General features: G+C 44.1%; 1 protein-coding gene across 1 annotated transcript; it reads right to left on the reverse strand.

The window, feature by feature from the left end:
- Positions 1 to 2,631: 2,631 nt before the first annotated feature.
- Positions 2,632 to 22,330, reverse strand: LOC308335216 (uncharacterized protein). Its single transcript, XM_080792227.1, has 10 exons — positions 22,042 to 22,330; positions 21,861 to 21,922; positions 20,973 to 21,086; positions 18,948 to 19,042; positions 17,608 to 17,785; positions 12,826 to 12,935; positions 11,897 to 11,948; positions 10,433 to 10,528; positions 9,717 to 9,913; positions 2,632 to 3,486 (listed from the first exon to the last, which is right to left on the reverse strand). Exons 1-10 carry the CDS (start codon positions 22,130 to 22,132, stop codon positions 3,258 to 3,260), a joined length of 1,224 nt encoding a protein of 407 aa, XP_080648353.1. The 5' UTR covers positions 22,133 to 22,330; the 3' UTR covers positions 2,632 to 3,257.
- Between the last annotated feature and the right edge of the window lie 591 nt (positions 22,331 to 22,921).

The raw sequence follows: 22,921 nt of genomic DNA on the forward strand, positions 1-22,921 counted from the left end.
AGGGCAATAATCAGTGAGGCAAGATACTAAGATAATAAAGTGACAAGTTTATAATTAGCTCTCCTAGGGAACATTTGATTATTAAGGTCAAAACAAGACAACATGGAAACAGACTAAAGTGCACAAATGAACAATATGGCCAACAGTGGCATATGCTCAACCAAACAAAAGCCATTAGCAACATTGGCTGCAACAAACAAGGCCTACCATGTGCTTTCTCCTTCACCCTGCATGAGAGGGTACCCCATTTCCTGCAGCAGAGGCAAAATGGCTCTCAACTAGGAGGAACAAGACTTTTGTGCTTCCTGCTGGTCATGTGACTAGGTCAGGTGCAGTAGGTGCACCCATTCACCTGGATTCCCACATACATTTTGACCATATTTGAAAATAGCCGATCTACAAGCTCGCAATGCGGCGCATTGTTTGAGCTTGTACAGCTGCTATTTTCTAAAAGGTTTTTATACATTTGAAAACTTGAAATGGGACATTCTGCACAATGAGCATAGGCGGATCCTCAAAAAATATGAAAAACGGCGTGCTATAGTATGCCGTACGATATGGGCCCATGGTCCAAAATGATGAAAAACGAGGATTAAAAAAAAACAAAAATTAAAAAAACATGGGCTATAACCATCGTTTTTTTTTTTTTAATCATTTTTTTCGAATCCTCAAAAATGATGAAAAACGGCGTGCTATAGTATGCCGTACGATATGGGCTATAGCCCATGGTCCAAAATGATGAAAAACGTGGATACATTTATTTATTTTTAATTAAAAAAACGATGGGCTATAACCCATCGTTTTTTTTTAAATCCTCAAAAATGATGAAAAACGGCGTGTCTGTTATAGTATGCCGTACGATATGGGCTATAGCCCATGGTCCAAAATGATGAAAAACGAGGATTAAAAAAAAATAAAAAATAAAAAAAACGATGGGCTATAACCCATCGTTTTTTTCATTTTTTCATTTTTGTCAAATCGTCAAAAATGATGAAAAACGGCGTGCTATAGTATGCTGTACGATATGGGCTATAGCCCATGGTCCAAAATGATGAGAAACGAGGATAACTTTTTTTTTCAAAATTAAAAAAAACATGGGCTATAACCCATCGTTTTTTTTATTTTTTTATTTTTGTGAAATCGTCAAAAATGATGAAAAACGGCGTGCTATAGTATGCTGTACGATATGGGCTATAGCCCATGGTCCAAAATGATGAGAAACGAGGATAACTTTTTTTTTCAAAATTTAAAAAAACATGGGCTATAACCCAACGTTTTTTAAATTTTTGTCAAATCGTCAAAAATGATGAAAAACGGCGTGCTATAGTATGCCGTACGATATGGGCTATAGCCCATGGTCCAAAATGATGAGAAACGAGGATATTTTTTTTTTCAAAATTTCAAAAAACATGGGCTATAACCCATCGTTTTTTTTCATTTTTTCATTTTTGTCAAATCGTCAAAAATGATGAAAAACGGCGTGCTATAGTATGCCGTACGATATGGGCTATAGCCCATGGTCCAAAATGATGAGAAACGAGGATATTTTTTTTTCCAAAATTTCAAAAAACATGGGCTATAACCCATCGTTTTTGTCATTTCGTCATTTTTTTCAAATCCTCAAAAATGATGAAAAACGGCGCGCTATAGTATGCCGTACGATATGGGCTATAGCCCATGGTCCAAAATGAGAAACGAGGATAACTTTTTTTTTTCAACATTTCAAAAAACATGGGCTATAACCCATCGTTTTTGTCAAATTGCGGAATTGCGGAAATGGTAATTGCGGAAATTGCGGAAATGGAAATTGCGGTCGTTTTTGTCATTTCGTCATTTTTTTCAAATCCTCAAAAATGATGAAAAACGGCGCGCTATAGTATGCCGTACGATATGGGCTATAGCCCATGGTCCAAAATGATGAGAAACGAGGATAACTTGTAACTAAACTAAAGCATGTAACACCATTTTACCCGTTTACCATTTTACACTTTTTACCATTTTACCCTTTTACCCTTTTACCCATTTTACACTTTTTACCATTTTACACTTTGGTACCATTTTACACTTTGACTGGTCACCAACAATGCATAGGGCTTGTTGTTTAAAAACTCTTGTTACTCTTACGTCTTACGGAATGAACTTTAAAGTGCAGACTCACTCCCAATCTTCCGCCGTAGTCTGAAAACTCACCTTTTCAGACTCCATCTCGGCCTGTAGCCCTAGCCTTGACAACCTTACAGTATGCAAAGGCTCAACTTATGTAAGAGGAAGGAAGGCACTGGAGCAACACAAACAGTTTAAGCCCGTCGTTTTACAGTAATTCACAGGGTGCAAGTAAAAATTGACATGTCGATGTATCGGTCACATCTTCGTCAGGTCATAGCCTGTGTCTTTTAATTTCCCAGTTCTCTACAAGTGCCACCACAAGACGATCCCTCACTTCTGCTGCTGCCCTGCTCTTGTCATCCACCCCACACAGGGGCCCTATTATTTGTTGTGCTGTATGTCTTTGGCCCCCAAAGCAGTCCATTCCCAACCCCTTGTTCGGCCTTATATACATGTTTTAATTATATTTTTAAAATGTCCAAAAAACATATTGCACTTTAACTAAAAATATGTACTTGAATTGGACAGATGTCTTTTAAACCTAGGCCTATACCGTTTAATAATTTTCTTTCTCATCTTCATATTTTTGTTGTATTGCATATTTTCCTATGTAGACCTTTATTCTCTCTCTGGACCCCTGGTCCCTACAGGCTATGGGATCTGTAGTCATGATTTGATGATGAATTCCTGTTCTGTTCTTTGACTATATAGAAGTGTCTATTTGTACGTCTCTAAATGTTTTAATAATAATAATACATTTTATTTATAAGGCGCCTTTCAGGGCACTCAAGGTCGCTGTAGCTTGCAGCAGAAGACACAGAGGTCACACAGAGTCATAGGCCTGCCTAAACAGGTTTTGAACATGGTGGACCCTCTTGTAAACAAGTGTAATGCTTAATTGGGTCGTCCACTCACAGTTAACAGTCTTTGTATTGAGTTTGTGCTTGAATTGTACTGTAATTTTGCAAACGGTTAATAAATAATTCAATCAATCAATCAATCAATGGTCACAGTCCATATAGCCCGGACGGTATGTTCAGGGCAGTGCCAGCATGTTGTGAGCCTCCAGAATGTGGTGTGTGTGTGCATGCACGCGCCTCAGTATGTGTGTGTGTGTGTGTGTGTGTGTGTGTGTGTGTGTGTGCACATGTTCAGGGCAGCTCCAGCATGCTGTTGGCCTCCAGAATGCGGTGCGTGCGCGCGTGCACACGCCTCAGTGCGTGCGTGAGCGTGTGCAGCACGGGCACGAACTCCTCTTGGCCACGCGCACACACGATGTCCAGGAAGACCTTCCGCTCTGGCAGAGCGATGAAGACCACCTCGGCCATCTGACGAATCAGCCAGGGATGGTGTGGGGCCAAGGCTACGAGATATGCCTCTCTGAAACACACACACACACACACACACACACACACACACACACACACACACGGGTGGTGGTGAGGAGGTGGTGAGGAGCTAAGGCTATACGAGGCTACACAAGATTAATTTGTTTTTTATTGTAAATGAGAGAAAGTAAAGTAGTCTTTTCCCTATCACCACAAAAGTACAATGTCCACCATTGCGGTCCTTTCAGATGGGCATCGATTAACGCAGGATCAACGACTGGGCTGCTCATGAGGGGCACGGCAACGCAAGTTTTTTAAAAACAAAAAAAAGCTTGGGCGGGCCGCGGGCACGAAACAAGCACATGCGCAACTATTTCACCAGACTGCGCCCATGCACGTAAATACGCTTGCGTTGTCGCTCCTCCACCCGTACAAGACAAAATGAATGACTAGCCGTGTTAATCGCTACCTGTCTGAAAGGACCTATAGAGTGTATGCGCATGCCATGTATAAAGTGTGTCAAAGAGTGTGAAATCCAGTGGTAAATTTAGAGGCAAAGTGAGTTTAACGTCGTTTAATACAGAGGCAACCGATCAAGCACACCACACCATTGAGCCAAGGCACCTTGGGGCATTCAGCAGATGTCTCCTGGTGCTTTTGAGTTTTTATTTAAAAAAACATGGGCTATAACCCATCGTTTTTTTAATTTTTTTCAAATCCTCAAAAATGATGAAAAACGGCGTGCTATAGTATGCCGTACGATATGGGCTATAGCCCAAGGTCCAAAATGATGAGAAACGAGGATAACTTTTTTTTTCAAAATTTCAAAAAACATGGGCTATATATAACCCATCGTTTTGTCATTTTGTCATTTTTTTCAAATCTTCAAAAATGATGAAAAACTGTGCGCTATAGTATGCCGTACGATATGGGCTATAGCCCACGGTCCAAAATGATGAGAAACGAGGCTAACTTTTTTTTTCAAAATTTCAAAAAACATGGGCTATAACCCATCGTTTTTGTAATTTCGTAATTTTTTTCAAATCCTCAAAAATGATGAAAAACTGCGCGCTATAGTATGCCGTACGATATGGGCTATAGCCCACGGTCCAAAATGATGAGAAACGAGGCTAACTTTTTTTTTCAAAATTTCAAAAATCATGGGCTATAACCCATCGTTTTTGTCATTTCGTCATTTTTTTCAAATCTTCAAAAATGATGAAAAACGGCGCGCTATAGTATGCCGTACGATATGGGCTATAGCCCACGGTCCAAAATGATGAGAAACGAGGCTAACTTTTTTTTTCAAAATTTCAAAAAACATGGGCTATAACCCATCGTTTTTGTCATTTCGTCATTTTTTTCAAATCTTCAAAAATGATGAAAAACGGCGCGCTATAGTATGCCGTACGATATGGGCTATAGCCCACGGTCCAAAATGATAAGAAACGAGGCTAACTTTTTTTTTCAAAATTTCAAATAACATGGGCTATAACCCATCGTTTTTGTAATTGTCATTTTTTTCAAATCCTCAAAAATGATGAAAAACGGCACGCTATAGTATGCCGTACGATATGGGCTATAGCCCACGGTCCAAAATGATGAGAAACGAGGCTAACTTTTTTTTTCAAAATTTCAAAAAACATGGGCTATAACCCATCGTTTTTGTCATTTCGTCATTTTTTTCAAATCTTCAAAAATGATGAAAAACGGCGCGCTATAGTATGCCGTACGATATGGGCTATAGCCCACGGTCCAAAATGATGAGAAACGAGGCTAACTTTTTTTTTCAAAATTTCAAAAAACATGGGCTATAACCCATCGTTTTTGTAATTTCGTCATTTTTTTCAAATCCTCAAAAATGATGAAAAACGGCACGCTATAGTATGCCGTACGATATGGGCTATAGCCCACGGTCCAAAATGATGAGAAACGAGGCTAACTTTTTTTTTCAAAATTTCAAAAAACATGGGCTATAACCCATCGTTTTTGTCATTTCGTCATTTTTTTCAAATCTTCAAAAATGATGAAAAACGGCGCGCTATAGTATGCCGTACGATATGGGCTATAGCCCACGGTCCAAAATGATGAGAAACGAGGCTAACTTTTTTTTTCAAAATTTCAAAAAACATGGGCTATAACCTATCGTTTTTGTAATTTCGTCATTTTTTTCAAATCCTCAAAAATGATGAAAAACGGCACGCTATAGTATGCCGTACGATATGGGCTATAGCCCACGGTCCAAAATGATGAGAAACGAGGATAACTTTTTTTTTCAAAATTTCAAAAAACATGGGCTATAACCCATCGTTTTTGTCATTTCGTCATTTTTTTCAAATCTTCAAAAATGATGAAAAACGGCGCGTTATAGTATGCCGTACGATATGGGCTATAGCCCACGGTCCAAAATGATGAGAAACGAGGCTAACTTTTTTTTTCAACATTTCAAAAAACATGGGCTATAACCCATCGTTTTTGTCATTTCGTCATTTTTTTCAAATCTTCAAAAATGATGAAAAACGGCGCGCTATAGTATGCCGTACGATATGGGCTATAGCCCACGGTCCAAAATGATGAGAAACGAGGCTAACTTTTTTTTTTTTTAATTTAAAAAAACATGGGATATAACCCATCGTTTTTGTCATTTCGTCATTTTTTTCAAATCTTCAAAAATGATGAAAAACGGCGCGCTATAGTATGCCGTACGATATGGGCTATAGCCCACGGTCCAAAATGATGAGAAACGAGGCTAACTTTTTTTTTTCAAAATTTCAAAAAACATGGGCTATAACCCATCGTTTTTGTAATTTCGTCATTTTTTTCAAATCCTCAAAAATGATGAAAAACGGCGCGCTATAGTATGCCGTACGATATGGGCTATAGCCCATGGTCCAAAATGATGAGAAACGAGGATAACTTTTTTTTTCAAAATTTCAAAAAACATGGGCTATAACCCATCGTTTTTGTCAAATTGCGGAATTGCGGAAATTGCGGATGATTAGTACTAAAGGTGCAGCTAATGTACTCTTGATTGACATGACATCAAAGGCAAAAATAAGGTTACATTCCCTTGTCAGCATGTAGAAGGCCCTAAAACATGGCAAATAAAAGCATGTAACACCATTTTACACCTTTTACCATTTTACACTTTTTACCATTTTACCCTTTTACCCTTTTACCCATTTTACACTTTTTACCATTTTACACTTTGGTACCATTTTACACTTTGACTGGTCACCAACAATGCATAGGGCTTGTTGTTTAAAAACTCTTGTTACTCTTACGTCTTACGGAATGAACTTCCCATTGCAATCAGAAGTGCAGACTCACTCCCAATCTTCCGCCGTAGTCTGAAAACTCACCTTTTCAGACTCCATCTCGGCCTGTAGCCCTAGCCTTGACAACCTTACAGTATGCAAAGGCTCAACTTATGTAAGAGGAAGGAAGGCACTGGAGCAACACAAACAGTTTAAGCCCGTCGTTTTACAGTAATTCACAGGGTGCAAGTAAAAATTGACAACATGTCGATGTATCGGTCACATCTTCGTCAGGTCATAGCCTGTGTCTTTTAATTTCCCAGTTCTCTACAAGTGCCACCACAAGACGATCCCTCACTTCTGCTGCTGCCCTGCTCTTGTCATCCACCCCACACAGGGGCCCTATTATTTGTTGTGCTGTATGTCTTTGGCCCCCAAAGCAGTCCATTCCCAACCCCTTGTTCGGCCTTCTGCCTTATATACATGTTTTAATTATATTTTAAAAATGTCCAAAAAACATATTGCACTTTAACTAAAAATATGTACTTGAATTGGACAGATGTCTTTTAAACCTAGGCCTATACTGTTTAATAATTTTCTTTCTCATCTTCATATTTTTGTTGTATTGCATATTTTCCTATGTAGACCTTTATTCTCTCTCTGGACCCCTGGTCCCTACAGGCTATTGGGCGGGCCGCGGGCACGAAACAAGCACATGCGCAACTATTTCACCAGACTGCGCCCATGCACGTAAATACGCTTGCGTTGTCGCTCCTCCACCCGTACAAGACAAAATGAATGACTAGCCGGGTTAATCGCTACCTGTCTGAAAGGACCTATAGAGTGTATGCGCATGCCATGTATAAAGTGTGTCAAAGAGTGTGAAATCCAGTGGTAAATTTAGAGGCAAAGTGAGTTTAACGTTGTTTAATACAATCAGATTTTCTGTTTGGATGTATGGGCTGTCAATCAGATAGGACCTTTCTGTATGGATGTATGGGCTGTCAATCAGATAGGACCTTTCTGTGTGGATGTATGGGCTGTCAATCAGAAAGGACCTTTCTGTGTGGATGTATGGGCTGTCAATCAGATAGGACCTTTCTGTGTGGATGTATGGGCTGTCAATCAGATAGGACCTTTCTGTTTGGATGTATGGGCTGTCAATCAGATAGGACCTTTCTGCGTGGATGTATGGGCTGTCAATCAGATAGGACCTTTCTGTGTGGATGTATGGGCTGTCAATCAGACAGGACCTTTCTGTGTGGATGTATGGGCTGTCAATCAGATAGGACCTTTCTGTGTGAATGTATGGGCTGTCAATCAGATAGGACCTTTCTGTGTGGATGTATGGGCTGTCAATCAGATAGGACCTTTCTGTGTGGATGTATGGGCTGTCAATCAGACAGGACCTTTCTGTGTGGATGTATGGGCTGTCAATCAGATAGGACCTTTCTGTGCGGATGTATGGGCTGTCAATCAGATAGGACCTTTCTGTGTGGATGTATGGGCTGTCAATCAGACAGGACCTTTCTGTTTGGATGTATGGGCTGTCAATCAGATAGGACCTTTCTGTGTGGATGTATGGGCTGTCAATCAGATAGGACCTTTCTGTTTGGATGTATGGGCTGTCAATCAGATAGGACCTTTCTGTGTGGATGTATGGGCCATCAATCAGATAGGACCTTTCTGTTTGGATGTATGGGCTGTCATTCAGATAGGACCTTTCTGTGTGGATGTATGGGCTGTCAATCAGATAGGACCTTTCTGTGTGGATGTATGGGCTGTCAATCAGACAGGACCTTTCTGTGTGGATGTATGGGCTGTCAATCAGATAGGACCTTTCTGTGTGGATGTATGGGCTGTCAATCAGATAGGACCTTTCTGTGTGGATGTATGGGCTGTCAATCAGATAGGACCTTTCTGTGTGGATGTATGGGCTGTCAATCAGATAGGACCTTTCTGTTTGGATGTATGGGCTGTCAATCAGATAGGACCTTTCTGTGTGGATGTATGGGCTGTCAATCAGATAGGACCTTTCTGTGTGGATGTATGGGCTGTCAATCAGATAGGACCTTTCTGTGTGGATGTATGGGCTGTCAATCAGATAGGACCTTTCTGTGTGGATGTATGGGCTGTCAATCAGATAGGACCTTTCTGTGTGGATGTATGGGCTTTAGGGATGGAGCTCGATAACCGATAACCGAAGAAATCAGATAACAAGCTTATTGAGTACGTGTCATCAATACGTTTTGGGCTTATCAAGCCTGTTATCGAGCATAGCGGCCCACAATGTCAAACCCTGTACACTCAAGACTTGAGTTAACTCACCGTTATGTTAATCACAATTAATCTCATATTTATTTATTTTAGCCATTTGGACAATTGTTCGCAATGTGGGCCCCCAAATTATTTTGGGAAGTCCCCAGAAGATTATTTTATTATGCAACATTCTCACTCAACAGTAAACAAAAGTGCATACAGGGTATCTGCACATTTATGAAGTGACAATTATACCAATTATGCAGCACAATTATATGCTGCAGCCTGTTATTTTGTGTTTTGATTGATTTCCAATAACGCATAAAGCCAGCATATTCTTTCACTCCCATGTTAGTACCCCTATTATTCACGTTTTAACATGTGTTTAGTTGCAGGGAGGGCCTCTGCTGCTGGACTATAAGTATGTCTAAATGTTAATTAACAGTTTGAGGGCCGGGACGGAGGTCTCAGCCTTATTAATTAATTACGTCGGATGCCAGGAACGGAGATTAATCAAAAGACGGAACATAATCATTCCATGACCGAGCACACCGCTCCACAGGCTGTCATTTCCGGTTGGGACGCCATCCAAAGTGGTCCCCCTCCATTTTAATGGATGAGATCGAAACTCTTGAAACCAAATCTAACCAAATATTGTGTTTTTGACGGCCAATCGCGGTCCCGCCACTTCCTCCAAAGATTATTTTGCCTACATCTAGCTACTTCAGACATACAGACAGATAGGCAGATAGACAGACAGGCATACCTGCAGAGGTCTCCCGGGGTTCTGAGCGCGCCCAGTTGGTCTCGTCCTTCCATCAGGCCCTGCAGTAACAGACGCAGCCATTGGAGGGAGCGGTGCAGCCTCAGAAGGGTCCTGCAACCTGATTGGTTGCGACGAGAGAAGTCGACCGCGCCCGCTCTGAGCTCCGCCTCCACCATGGAACGAACCGAATGATAGGCCTAGAGAGAGAGAAAGAGAGAGAGAGTCAGTCTAGTTTTAGTCGACTAAATACCATGTGAATTGGTTGACTATAAATCGATAGTTACGTATGTAACTACGGTTCTATGAGTCCCGAATGACCGCCAGAGGCGGTGCTTTAAGCATGAATATGTCCTTCGCGCATGCGTCGTCGAGTGTTGTATACAAACAAAGTCAATTTTGACCCCGTGATGACCCGAAGTAGTCTATATCTTCCGGCAGTCTGCAGGGGATCAGTCTCTACAGAATTTTCTCGCGCGAACTCGAGGATTCTGAGTGACAGAGTGCCTCTGGCGGTCATTCGGGACTCATAGAACCGTAGTTACATACGTAACTATCGTTCTATTTCGTCCCTGCTGACCGCCAGAGGCGGTGCTTTAAGCATGAATGACTTATGCCAGCCAAGTCACGAGGGATCCTGATCACAAACCATAAGGAGTAGGCTTGGAGGACTCTCGTAAGAGGACCACGTCCAGCGGGTGGGGAGTGGCAACACTCACCCAGAGGAACAGACAACTCGCTGTGATGCCCATGAGGCAGCGGCACAGATCCATTCCAGGGGTACTTCCCTCGGGGCAGCCCATGATGTGGGGACGCTCCCGTTAAGAGTGGCACCTCACGCCAAATGGTAAGGTACGATCACTCGCCCCATAAACGTGGTTGATGGCATCCACAATAGTGTGGGGCGGGCGCTGTCTGGAGAGAGCGCTACCTTTGAAAGGGCCATCGTCACAACGGAACAGCCATTCTGACCGCCGAAAGCATTCGGCAGGTCTAACAAGCGGCTCTCAGGGCCCACACTGGGCGCAATAGGTCTCGCTCGTCCATCCACTCTCCTGGTGGAGGGTAAAACTATGCTAGCCGTATAGGCTGGTTGAGGTGTGTATGTGACAGCACCCTCAGGAGGAACACTGTTCGGCCACAGAGACACTCAGGCCGTCTGAGCTTTGCTTCGAACGCAAGTCACTAACAGACAGGACGTGCCGCTCACGGCCACGCTTCGTTACAGCAATATTGATTCTAGCATATCAACATGATATTGCCCCTACTTATGCTTTTAGAGTAGGAGATCGGCCCTTGTCTAGGAGGGACTGCGGAACTCCAGACAGGTAGGCAGAGCAGCGCACTAGGTCTTTGCTCTGGCCTCAGTTGGAAATAGGTTCCATCGGTTATCGTACAGTAGCCTGATGGATGTCATGGATGTCACCCTTGAATTCAGGGTGGCATGCCTGGCTGGTTCCACACAGCGGTTCAGGGCCGCCAGTGGCCAAACGCACAGTTGGGGGCGTTGAGCATTTGAATGCCGTATCCGACCGCCTCCCAGTTGGGGAGACCTCTGTCGGGGAGACGCCATGGCGTCCTCCGACTGGGTCTGGAGACCAAGTACTTCTTGGCTGGGGGGGGGGGCAACCAGCAGTATGGTGTGACCCTCCTAAATAACTCTGAGGCGCTGGTCGTATCAGAGAGGCAGTGGCAAGGCATATGCAGTGCCTCTGGCAGTGCGCATTTAAAAGGATAGTGCCCTGTGGGCGGTGGTCTGCTTAGGGCCATGTGTGTCAGGAACGATGTAGGTCGTTCCGTTCATACTGGCTATGTGGCAGGAAGCCTAAGAAGTCCAGCAGGCTGACAGCCATTTGTGGCGTTCAGGTTCTATGAAACCGTCGGACCCTTGCGTCCTGGCCCGGTGGGCTGGGTGTCTCCGTTAGGGAGAACCAGGGAGGTTAGTGAGGTCCAGGGTGAGGAGGTCCACCTCCGCAGCCTCTGATTAGTGTTCACCACCACTGGATGGGGTACCGCTCCCCTCATGGAAGCTTTCGATGGGAGGGAGAGCCTACCATGTAGTCCCGCTCTCCACTCAGACAACTTGCCTATAGGCTGATCGGGCGGGGAGGCTGCCCAAGTCAGGAGGGGGTCCATAGACACCTACAGCAGCCAAGCAAACGTGGCCCTGCCCGATGACTTACGTGATACACGATCGAGGTGTTGCCCGAACGTATGAGAATGTGCTCGCCTCTCCTGTACGGCAGGAAGTGCACACAAGTCTCAATGTGATTTTTTTACTGGTTAAATAAAGGTTAAATAAAAATACGGCAGGAAGTGCTGTAGAGCGGAGCACACCACTTGCCGCTCCAGCACATTGCCGTGTTCGGCCCAGTAGACTGGCACGAACTTCATAAACCTGTTGGGTCCCATCAGCTTCAAGACATGTCGACACCCGTCTGTCTTGCGTCACAAGGAAGTATGTAGATCGGACTTCCCTTAGTGTGACTGAGGATATACAGCCTCTGTTGCGCCCTTGGGCAGGAGGACACATCACTCCTGGTCTGATAGTAGGGCTCTCGTCATGTTGCTGATAATGGCCATTTTGACCCGCCGGATATGGGGGGCTGGCGTCAGAAGGCGCTGCACAGCCCGGAAAGTCACAGTCAGGTCCCTGCGTGGGACGCCAGGGAACACGCTGGCCTCTAGTGTGGGCCGGCGGTGATACGTGAGCTCCGAGGGCAGTCAAGATGATTTCATCAATGTTGGAGCTCGGCCCTTTGGGAGGCGTGATGTGTCGTAGGCCTACAAGCTGCAGCCTGGTCTTCCCCACCTGGATGGTTCGCTCCGGCGCTTCTCGCCCCGGCTGAACCACCTAGTGCTCCTGGCTCCTCAGGGAGACTACGGAGAGTTGGCCTAGTCTCATCAGTCAAGCTTGACTGTGGAAACCCGGCTTGGCGACGGGCTAGAGATACGATGGGCATCAGCCGTCCGTGCTCTGAGGACATGACGCCAATGCCTCCAGTGATACACCCAAGGTGGCTGAGCCAGTATTAACGTTGCCACTATTAGGTGTGAAAAGGAGGCCCCAGTGAGCAGGTTGCCTGTGCTCCTGTACTGGGGTCGAGGTCACCTAGCGTTCCGCCGCCGGGCCTCGTTGGAGAACACAATGAGGGATGCAGTGACAGGCTTGGTGGCTGGCATGTAACCCAGGCCAGCCCTTATCGCCTTGTGCGTTCCAATCTATTAAAGTGTCAAGTCGTAACGGGTTGTCTCAGGACACTTTTTTCAATCAGGGCAGGGCTGCCAGGATTTCGCCATCGGTATAGAGATGGGAGAAAGCCCTGATCGTCCGCCCGGCAGGCCTGTAGCTGACTCAGGTACAGGCGTGGGGGACGGCGAAGACGGCAAAGCCGCGTCTGCAGTAGGCGCTTGGAGGAGCCGACTGCCTGCTTTAGTATGCGTTCCACGGCTATGCGCATGAGCTGAGAAGTGGGAGGCTGGCTCTGATGCCTGGGAGGCACTGCCTTCTGCATCTTCCTCATAGTCATGGAAGTGCATAGCTTAAGCTGTCGGGGAGAGCACATCAACCTCGAGTCAGCTGTGGCATCAGAGAGGGAGGCGCTTCGGCACCCTCCGAGGTGCCTAGGTGTCATCCGAAGTGAGCATGGACCTCATGTGGGCCAACTCCGCAGATAGCTGAGCCCTCTCGGATCTGCTGTAGCCAGCGGTCAGACCTTTTCCTCCTGGCACACGGGGCAGGACCAAGGTTGGCTCACGGCTGAAGGAGAGCTTCATACGAGGTACAAAAGTGGGAGCTCTCCATTGTGGTGGCACCGGTTACTCTGGACCGGCCGGTGCGCACAAGTCCCAACTAGCCCAGGGCGCGGACGCTGCTGGTTGCTAGGTGTTGGCCGTATGCTGGGGGGAGGAGGCGCGTACGCTGCCTGTACCAGCAGAGGCTTTCGAGGTACAAAAGTGGGAACTTTCCGTTGTGGTGGCACCGGTTCCTTTGGGCCGGCCGGTGCACACCAGTCCCAACTAGCCCAGGGCGCGGACGCTACTGGTTGCTAGGGGTGGGGCCGTATGCTGTAGGAAGGGAGCGCGGACGCTGCCTGTACCAGCAGAGGCTTTAACTTAGATCGGCATCTAATGACTTAATCGAAAAACTGAATGCTGCTATACCTGCCGCAGCATGCATTTACGTTTTATGCAAATGCTCATTGTAGCACTTTGAGATTCAACCAGATGTAAAGTGCATCATAGAAACAGCACACAGATGTTGCTGTTAGATAGACTGTGCGACCTGCATGGTCGCGGTGGGGGAGGGGAGCTCGTACGCTACCTGTACCCCCGGCGGAGGCTTACTTATACATTATGATAATAAAGTAGCCTCCAGTCAAGGTTTGGACGCTGCTATGTAGCAGCTGTAGTGTTTCCTATGCGAACGCTTATCCCAGCACTATGACATTTATCCAAACTCCAAGTGCATTATTATTAGTGTGGTTAAAGGGCAACCAGACTATTGTAATTTATGTTTGCTAGTCCAGAGCGAAACAAAAGACACTTCCAATACACTAGTCAAGTGTGCACTACTACGCATTCATGCTGGGAGGAGGGAGCACTAACGCTGCCTACCCCAGCCAGAAGTTTGGTTAAATAAACCGACACAAGCTAGTTTTGGAGAAAAGGCTACAACCGATAGCTCCACCAATAGGGGCCACCTGCCGAAGGAAGGGAGCGCGTACGCTGCCTGTATCAGCTGCAGCTAAGAACAGAACAAGCTATACACCGATAGCTGTTAATAAATGCTTGAGCTAACAAACATTAGTAGTAAGTAACATCAAGCTGGCCGTATGCTGGAGGAGCGGAGCGCATACGCTGCCTGCCCTGTACCAGCTGGGCCAACAAACAGTAAAGCAAGCTATACACAGATAGCTTTTTTTTTTAATCTTAGATAGTATAATAAGCGCTTGGGCTACAACTACAGGTAGCAGCGCCAGTTAGAGATCTATGCTGGAGACCAGCTGGGCTACTAAAAACAAGACAAGCTATAGCCTGTTCATAAACAGCTTTAACTTTAAACTACTGGTAGCTGCTGTGAGCTACGCTGGCAGCCGTGCCAGATACCCTGTGCTGGGGACCAGCTGGGTTAATGGGACCTACAGGTGGACAAACCAAGTTGCACCCACTGTATATGCAAAAACTGTTAATGGAGCTTTGAGCTCCAGACATAATAATAATAAACTTTATTTATATAGCACATTTTCATACATAAATGTAACTCAAAGTGCTTCACATTAAAATAAAATAATATAAAATCATACTGTATAATAATACATACTGGTAGCAGCTTCAGCTAGGCCCACTGCTGGGGGCCAGCTGGGTTAACAACCAGACAGGCTATGTACACCAATAGCTATTTAGCTACAGACTATACTGGTAGCAACATCAATACCCTGGGAGGACGCAGGTAGCTGCTCCTGTACCGGGCTAATAATAACAACAAGAATACAAGCTATTCGCAAAAGCGGTTAAGCTTGAATGCTGCCAATATTGGTATATGGCTTTGGCCAGCGGGGCTTGTCAAACAGAAAATGCCGGTTAGCCTTAACTAACTTAAGTCATAAGTTATATGTCGACTGCTGAGAGTATGTAGCGACAATGCTTGCCATCAGCAGGGGCTAACCAAAGCTTGACAGTAGCGTGTTTATCAAACGAAGGTAATATTATGACAGTGTTCTTATCCTTCGGCAAGTCTTATAGTCGCTTATAATAAGCGCTAGCGTTCACAGTTGAACAAAACATGCAGAGCAGGGAGGCGGCGCGAACGCAGCCTCTACTCACAAGAGTTTATGCCATGATACAATAATCATATAATTTGAACGTCTGTTAGCGTTCACAGTCGAAAAAAACTTTTATGCAGAGCAGGGAGGCGGCGCGAACGCAGCCTCTACTCACAAGAGTTTATGCCATGATAAAAATATATATCATATCATTTGGACGTCTGTTTAGCGGGGATAGCACCACTTTAAACGATAACGTACCTTTCGTCCGAGGGGGGTTAGCCTTCCTTACCGGCGAGAGAGATTGGACGCTCCTGCGTCCACGTGAATCCGCGAAATAAACTCCATTCATCGAGGAGATAGAAAACCATAGTCGCAGTTCCTGGAGGGCGAACAAACGCTACTCCGACAGGCAGTCACGCCGTCACAGAACTACCGGCGACCAGGTACAGGCACCGTAGCTGCATATTGTATTGCATAGCAATACCTCGCAGCCCAGTGCAAATTTCTCACCACGACGCGCGAGAAAAATTAGAGACTGATCCCCTGCAGACTGCCGGAAGATATAGACTACTTCGGGTCATCACGGGGTCAAAATTGACTTTGTTTGTATACAACACTCGACGACGCATGCGCGAAGGACATATTCATGCTTAAAGCACCGCCTCTGGCGGTCAGCAGGGACGAAATAGAACTACAGTTGATTTAGTCGACTAAAATGTATTTTGGTGGGTCTTGAATGGTGTCGTAATGGCTGACTTTAGATTTGGTTGCATGCTGAAAATAGCCGATCTATGAGCTCACAACGCGTCACACTGCGAGTCGCTGTGAGCTTGTAGATCTGCTATCTGCTTAAGATCTCTTGCCCACTAGTCCCCCCCTAACATTTTAGTCTATAGTTTGTGTTAACGTATTTGTCAGTATATTTAGTCTTAGTTTAGTCATGATAGCTTAGATTTTATTTAGTTTTCCTTAAACTCTCAGAACGAATGAGTAAAAAATAACACATAATGTGTTATTTCTTAACACATCTGTGTCTAGTTAAGGACACACAATGTGTTGTTTTGGCACATGATTTTGTGTTGGCAGATTTAACACATTGTTGTGTGTTAAATGTGTAAACACACCGATTGTGTTACTTCTACACAAAGACAACACAGGTCTGTGTTATGTTACACATGTTGTGTGTTAAATGTGTAAACACACCGATTGTGTTAATTTTACACAAAGATAACACAGAGCTGTGTTATTTTTGCAATTTTACAAATAGCTGTGATATATATATATATATATATATATATATATATATATATATATATAGATAGAGGACAGTCGGTTGACTGCATTTATATGGATTTCCAAAAAGCTTTTGATAAAGTTCCCCATAAGAGACTGGTGTCAAAATTAAGGTCTTACTTTATACACAAAAATATTTAGAACTATAATCAATGACACGGACACAGCACAACTCCAAGCAGACCTCCAGAGTACCAGTAATTGGTGTGACAGGTGGCTACTGAAATTAAATCCAGATAAATGTAAACAGTTGCACATTGGGAGAAGAACTGACAACTTGGCTAATTATACAGTTGGAGATCTAGTGATTCATCAAGTAGAGGAAGAAAAATATATAGGGGTGGTGGTTGATAGTTCACTAGAATTTGAAATACACATCTCTGAAAAAGTAAAAAAGGCAAACTCCATGTTGGCGATAATAAGAACCTTTTTAAATTTAAGAAAATAACTATTTATTCCGTTATATAAATCCTTGGTGAGATCACATCTTGAATTTGCAAGCTCAGTCTGGTGCCCCTACAAAATCAAATACATAGAGAAAATAGAGAAGGTTCAGAGAAGGGCTACTAAACTAATACCGGGGTTGAAAGAAAGGTCATATGAAGAAAGGTTAAGACACTTACAGTTAGTTATATCTATATAACTAACTTATATAGCGAACGACCCAGGTGGCATAAGTGGGAGTGAACCTTGTATTTTCCTAACCAATAACAGTGCAGCTGTGCAGAGGGGTGTCGCTCCAAATTTGGTGATGTGTTCTCAGAAAGTTTTAAAATAAATTCAGCTTCAAAATATGATGAACATAATGAACATAAATTAATCTTTTCTCTGACCCCAGCTTGTAGTCCTGCAGTTCCATGATGGGGTGATGGGGATTGTAGTCCATTATTGGATGCTGGGGTTTGTAGTTTCAGTGTTCTGTGTTTGAGTGACAGCTCTCGTATCACCACAACCTTGTCTCTGACCTTCTGAGAGAAGAAACTGACAATCGTCCCGAGAGACTCCATGAACCTGGGGAGGGAGAGAGAGAGAGAGAGAGAGAGAGAGAGAGAGAGATAATAAGGATAAATGAATGAATCCACGTATTGGCGGATTCTAAATAAAATTAAACCCAAAATCACCAGTAGGTTAGCCAGTTAATGGCTCAGGCTATGATTATGAAACGCAGAGACATCCGTTGTGTTGTTGGTCGCATTGTCCGACTTATTACTAATGCTAACCCTCCCTAACCATTAACCTCAGTGTTAACCGGCCACGTAAGTCCTCTAACCTCATATCAGTCTTAACCGGCCACGTAAGTCCTCTAACCTCATATCAGTCTTAACCGGCCACGTAAGTCCACTAACCTCATATCAGTCTTAACCGGCCACGTAAGTCCTCTAACCTCATATCAGTTTTAACCGGCCACGTAAGTCCTCTAACCTCATATCAGTCTTAACCGGCCACGTAAGTCCTCTAACCTCATATCAGTCTTAACCGGCCACGTAAGTCCTCTAACCTCATATCAGTCTTAACCGGCCACGTAAGTCCTCTAACCTCATATCAGTCTTAACCGGCCACGTAAGTCCTCTAACCTCATATCAGTCTTAACCGGCCACGTAAGTCCTCTAACCTCATATCAGTCTTAACCGGCCACGTAAGTCCACTAACCTCATATCAGTCTTAACCGGCCACGTAAGTCCTCTAACCTCATATCAGTCTTAACCGGCCACGTAAGTCCTCTAACCTCATATCAGTCTTAACCGGCCACGTAAGTCCTCTAACCTCATATCAGTCTTAACCGGCCACGTAAGTCCTCTAACCTCATATCAGTCTTAACCGGCCATGTAAAAGCGGACCCTCGGCGATAGAGCTTTCTATGTGGCAGCCCCTGCCCTCTGGAAATATCTCCCCTTGGACATTCGCCAGACTCCTACATTGGACTCTTTCAAGTCTGCACTGAAGAGACATTTGTTCACTCAGGATTTTGGCAATTAGTTTTGTTTTTGTTTTTCTGTTTTTTAAAGTGTCATTGGGTTTCTTGAAAGGCGCTTTATAAATTCAAGTTATTATTATTATTATTAAGTCCCCTAACCTGTGTGTGTGTGTGTGTGTGTGTGTGTGTGTGTGTGTGTGTGTGTGTGTGTGTGTGTGTGTGTGTGTGTGTGTGTGTGCGTGCGTGCGTTTAGCCTACTTGATGAGTTCGTCCCAGCTGCGTAGGTAAGCTTCCAGTAAGACATCGTCATCAGATCCCAGAGCGGCGCTGAGGTGAAGCAACAGGCGGTGAGCCTATAGAAAATAACACACAGCTCATGACTGCCCTCTGCTGCACTGGAGGTAGCCTGGGAAGCATTCCTTTTCTGCTTCATGATCCGGTCGGGAGCGGATGGTAACTTACGTCATGTTGTAGTCACTGGTTTGTAGTCATCAGGATGAAAACTTACGTCATGTTGTAGTCACTGGTTTGTAGTCATCAGGATGAAAACTTACGTCATGTTGTAGTCACTGGTTTCTAGTCATCAGGGTGATAACTTACGTCATGTTGTAGTCACTGGTTTCTAGTCATCAGGGTGATAACTTACGTCATGTTGTATAGTCACTGGTTTCTAGTCATCAGGATGAAAACTTACGTCATGTTGTAGTGACTGGTTTCTAGTCATCAGGATGATAACTTACGTCATGTTGTAGTCACTGGTTTCTAGTCATCAGGGTGATAACTTACGTCATGTTGTAGTCACTGGTTTCTAGTCATCAGGGTGATAACTTACGTCATGTTGTAGTCACTGGTTTCTAGTCATCAGGATGATAACTTACGTCATGTTGTAGTCACTGGTTTCTAGTCATCAGGGTGATAACTTACGTCATGTTGTAGTCACTGGTTTGTAAAAGTCATCAGGATGATAACTTACGTCATGTTGTAGTCACTGGTTTGTAGTCATCAGGATGATAACTTACGTCATGTTGTAGTGAGTGGTTTTTAGTCATCAGGGTGATAACTTACGTCATGTTGTAGTGACTGGTTTTTAGTCAGCAGGGTGATAACTTACGTCATGTTGTAGTCACTGGTTTGTAAAAGTCATCAGGATGATAACTTACGTCATGTTGTATTCACTGGTTTGTAAAAGTCATAAGGATGATAACTTACGTCATGTTGTAGTCACTGGTTTGTAAAAGTCATCAGGATGATAACTTACGTCATGTTGTAGTCACTGGTTTCTAGTCATCAGGATGGTAACTTACGTCATGTTGTAGTCACTGGTTTGTAAAAGTCATCAGGATGATAACTTACGTCATGTTGTATTCACTGGTTTGTAAAAGTCATCAGGGTGATAACTTACGTCATGTTGTAGTGACTGGTTTCTAGTCATCAGGGTGATAACTTACGTCATGTTGTAGTCACTGGTTTGTAAAAGTCATAAGGATGATAACTTACGTCATGTTGTAGTCACTGGTTTGTAAAAGTCATAAGGATGATAACCTACGTCATGTTGTAGTCACTGGTTTCTAGTCATCAGGATGATAACTTACGTCATGTTGTAGTCACTGGTTTGTAAAAGTCATCAGGATGATAACTTACGTCATGTTGTAGTCACTGGTTTCTAGTCATCAGGATGATAACTTACGTCATGTTGTAGTCACTGGTTTGTAAAAGTCATCAGGATGATAACTTACGTCATGTTGTAGTCACTGGTTTCTAGTCATCAGGCAGAAAACAACAAACCGGAATTGCCCAAATGTCCCATCGTAATTTCAGGGCCTACCCAATAAAAGCCTTGATGTGGCGTATGAATCTGACACGTTTCTTCAAGTATAGGCAGTGTTGGAAAAGTTACTCAAAAACAGTAATATATTACCTATTACAGTAATGTTATTACTTTTCATAGTATAGCCTGTTGACGCCGCATGGTGCATGTGTTTAGTTATATACCAACAGTCAGACACACCATTAGTCAGACACCATCCCCAAACCCTAACCTAACAGGACGCCACGGGTGATTTGTAACCCCCGGACAGATTCGAGAATCGTAAATCATGTAAATCACTGCCACTCAAAGGGGACGAATCACAGCGCGTCCTTCCTTGCACAAGTGGTATAGGGTTCGAAATATCCAATGACATGGTGAGTCTACAAGACAACAGATAATGGCTCATTACCGGCCTGGGCTGGGCTGGCTGCTCTCAATCTGCGATTGTTGTCTGTGCATTGGGGGGGTTGTACCTGAAATGATTGGCCCGGGCATTCTGGTGGGAGGGGCAGAGCTGACGATGACTCCGCCCTATGCACCTCCTCCTCTTTGTTGTCACTCTGTTTGTATCCAACGGCAACCGTGGGCTGGAGGGGGCAAACACGTACACACACACACACACACACACACACACACACACACACAGTCACACACACACATGCACGCACGTGTTACTTATTAAATGTCGGTCGGTACGCTCCAATTAGGAGCATAAATTCCTTGCTGAATCTGGACCAATATGTCCATATATTGACATTAATGGTCAAGAGGACTGCAGATGGATATTAGCATGTTTTGCCAAATCTGGTATTACCAATATACACTGTCCTGACTAAATAAACAAATAAAGTAAAGTAATGAGGTGCACGCACATCCTTAAATTGCAACGGGTGCAGGATCCAAAAAATAACTTAGAAAGGAGAAAGGAGATCGACACACGTTTTAAAAGCTCTTTATTGACAACAGAGCAGACAAATTATTTTGTGTGCTCTCTCCTTTCTTCATTCCCATATTATGGGCTTAATATTGATGACATCAGGGCAAAAAAGGACAAAAAAGGGATTGTATTAGGGCATCGTTGGTCTGGGAATCAACGCTGCCGACACTGCCACCATGCCACCCTTAGATCTGCATATATGGAGATCTAAAGGTGGCAGCCCTTAGATCTTGATATGTTTATAGCCTACTGTCTGTCCGTGAGCCTGCACTTTATGTATTGTTTGGCAAGCGACACTGCATGATATTATTTAGTTAACTATAAAAACATGATACAGAGTAGATAGATATTGTGTGTGTGTGTGTGTGTGTGTGTGTGTGTGTGTGTGTGTGTGTGTGTGTGTGTGTGTTCGTGCGTGTCTCACTGTCTGAAGGTGAAAGGTCAGACAAGGATGCCAGGAACTCTCACAGTCTCTCCATGGCTGAGCTGCAGACAGACAGACAGACAATTTAGTTATTTATACAGTCTGGGTCAGTGAATTCACAATTTAAGGACATGCCAGGTTGCTGTTAACTCCATGGTAAAACAGGAAATAAACAACTCACGGAGCCACCAAGACGACAGGAACACCAGTAGAGCCAATATGGCCGCCAGCAGCAGATAGCGAAGCGGAGATCTTCCTCCACGGAGCGCCATTAGTTGTCAGGATTATACCTCAGGCACGCACATGCGCACACACACAAGCACACACATTCACACATAACACCAAACCTATAGGATTATACTACTAAGTTCTACTGTATAAACTAATCAGCATTCTGCTGGTAATTGGTCTAAAATGATTATTCTATCACTTCTGTTACTTTCTTACAAGTCTCTCTTAGTACACCACAAACATTCCCACCTCTATCTCTCTCTCTCTCTCACACTCTCTCTCTGCCTATCTCTCTTTCTCTGTTTCTCTCTCTCTCTATCTGTGAGACATAGTTCATTCTTTATCTGCTACACACATTTCCACCTCATCTATGATCTACTGTATCTGGTGCTTCTTTGAAGTCATAGAGGAAAATATAAGCCTACGCTTTTGAATCAACTTTGAACTGGGAGTGGTACATTCTTATCTCAACCTGTTATCACACACTCACTCAGGCGCACGCAGGCACACACGCACACGCACACGCACACACACACACACACACACACACACGCACGCACGCACACGCACACGCAAAAATGTTGAATTGTTGATGCGTTTATTCAGGCATTGTCATTGGCACAGGGCAGTTGCCAGTTAGTCTTACATGCTGGTAGAACAAATCTTTTTTTAATACTTTAGGAAATGTAGAAATACTCTGTTGCAAGTACATGGTCCTGCATTCACAATGCAATTCACAAAGTACTGAGTATAATCATATCCGTGGCATACATACATTTCTCTTCTTCCCAGTCCTGCCCTATGCGGGAACTAACTATTTCCGTAGACAA

This window comes from Protomyctophum bolini, assembly GCF_963924005.1.
Source record: "Protomyctophum bolini genome assembly, chromosome: 20".
Lineage (NCBI taxonomy): Eukaryota > Metazoa > Chordata > Actinopteri > Myctophiformes > Myctophidae > Protomyctophum > Protomyctophum bolini.